Here is a 1,649-nt window from a genome sequence, read left to right as displayed (position 1 = left end):
CCGCGCCCGCGCCGCCGCGACTCAGCCCGCCACGGAGCGACCCGGAGCCCGAGCCCGAACTGTGCGCGCGCGCCTGCAGGGCGGACCTGGACGAGCGCGAGGCGTACTGCGCCAGCGAATTCGGTGAGCACGCCCCCAGCACCTCCAAGCCCCGCCGCGCCGCCGTGCGCCCGCGCCCTAGGCCAGCCCGGAGAACCCCCGAACGCCCCTAGGGCCCCAAGTCGTTTGGCCATTTCGTGGTGCTGCAAACACCCCGGGGAGAGAGAACTCTACAAAGCTTTCCTCCAAACTCTGTTTTCGAAAACAGCACTGAACGGAATCGTGCATGACGTGGACGTGCTCGGCACCGGAATCCAGCTGGTGACCCTGCTGGCCGACCGCGACGGGCTGTACAAGATGGGCCGCCTGTACATCACTCCCGACGGCTTCTTCTTCCGAGTCCACGTACTAGCCCTGGGCCCCTCCAGCTGCCACAAGCCGTGTCCAGAATTTAAACCTGGTATTGAAACTGATCGACATGATCGCTTGGTACACACGAGGTCTTCAGAAAGTTTCTGGAGAACGTGAACTATGAAAAATTATGCATGGATTTCAAAATTGTTTTGCATCCAAATTAGCATGTAGTTTAATTCCGTTTTCCACGCACTTTTTGAAGTCCCCTGGCATGTGAACTTTATACCGCTCTATGAAACGGATGCCACAACATCTCTGGTGGTCCCCCAGCACCTTTCTTAGTGGGGGAGGGATTTGGACAGCAGGTGTTATTTTGGCTGCACCCACATCCTCCCCTCCCCACCCCGTTTAAGTGAGAACAGCACCGATTGGTACAAAGCAGACACTCAATGTATATTGACAAATGGAGGAAACGAGAGGAAACACCATTGCCAAATAAGTTGGCTTCGTACAGAAGACAGTTTAGAAAGGTCTGGGGAGGGGGGCAGTAGATGGGGAATACTCACCTCCTGCCTTTCTAGATGTGCTCTGGGAAATCCTGCCCACACGTGGTGGTTTGGGCCTTTTGTTCTGTGAGCTTGGCTGTTTACAGGTTTTGTTTTTTAATCAATCGCCAGAGGGTGAGACCAGCTGATGGCATAATGATTATGTCGCTGGGGTGCCAGTGCATGGGTCCAAAATCCCAAGAGGAGAATGGAGAAAGGATCGTGGGGAGGCCATTTTCCCCGCCCGGATGGTTTCTCACTTTGTCTTTCTGTCTCTGGAGAGCGCATGCACCCTATAGCAAAAATCTTTCTTCTTCCAAAAAAAAAAAAAAAAAAGGTCGCTAGAGAGCATATGCACTGGCCAGAGAAAGGGTGGCTGGGGAAAAACCCACAGGCAGTCCCTTCTCCGTTTCTCCATCCTATCAGGATTTTGAGCACCTGTACACACACGGGAGCGGTCAGGACTCCAACTCTGACCCAGCTGGCCATGTGTGATCTGGCTTCCTTAACCGCTTGGATCAGCTGGCCCTTGTTACATTCTAAAGTCTCTAGACTGTCCCCACCTGTTGCCTGTAGAGTAAACGGGTTTCAACATGCGCACCAAGTTCATCGATTCAAGCTCAGGCATTTCTTAAAGGTCTTGTGTTTTAAGACTTTTTTTTTTTTTTGGCGGGGGGGGTTTTTTGCTATAGGGGGCGGCGGCCCACCCGA

At 53.5% G+C, this 1,649-nt stretch overlaps 1 protein-coding gene across 1 annotated transcript in view; it reads left to right on the top strand.

Annotated features, from left to right (window-relative positions):
• Nucleotides 1–6: 6 nt before the first annotated feature.
• CUNH17orf58 (chromosome unknown C17orf58 homolog) overlaps nt 7–1,649 on the top strand; it is a 2,856-nt gene continuing 1,213 nt past the window's right edge. Inside the window, exons 1-2 of the mRNA XM_006146778.3 lie at nt 7–123; nt 308–499. Of these exons, the coding sequence (XP_006146840.1) occupies nt 397–499 (103 nt within the window). The 5' untranslated portion in view covers nt 7–123; nt 308–396. The remainder of the gene's footprint in view (nt 124–307; nt 500–1,649) is intronic.

Source organism: Tupaia chinensis, unplaced genomic scaffold (assembly GCF_000334495.1).
Source record: "Tupaia chinensis unplaced genomic scaffold, TupChi_1.0 Scaffold000187_1, whole genome shotgun sequence".
Taxonomy (NCBI): domain Eukaryota; kingdom Metazoa; phylum Chordata; class Mammalia; order Scandentia; family Tupaiidae; genus Tupaia; species Tupaia belangeri.
Note: the sequence above shows the minus strand (reverse complement) of the source record. Positions and strands in the feature narration are given on the sequence as shown.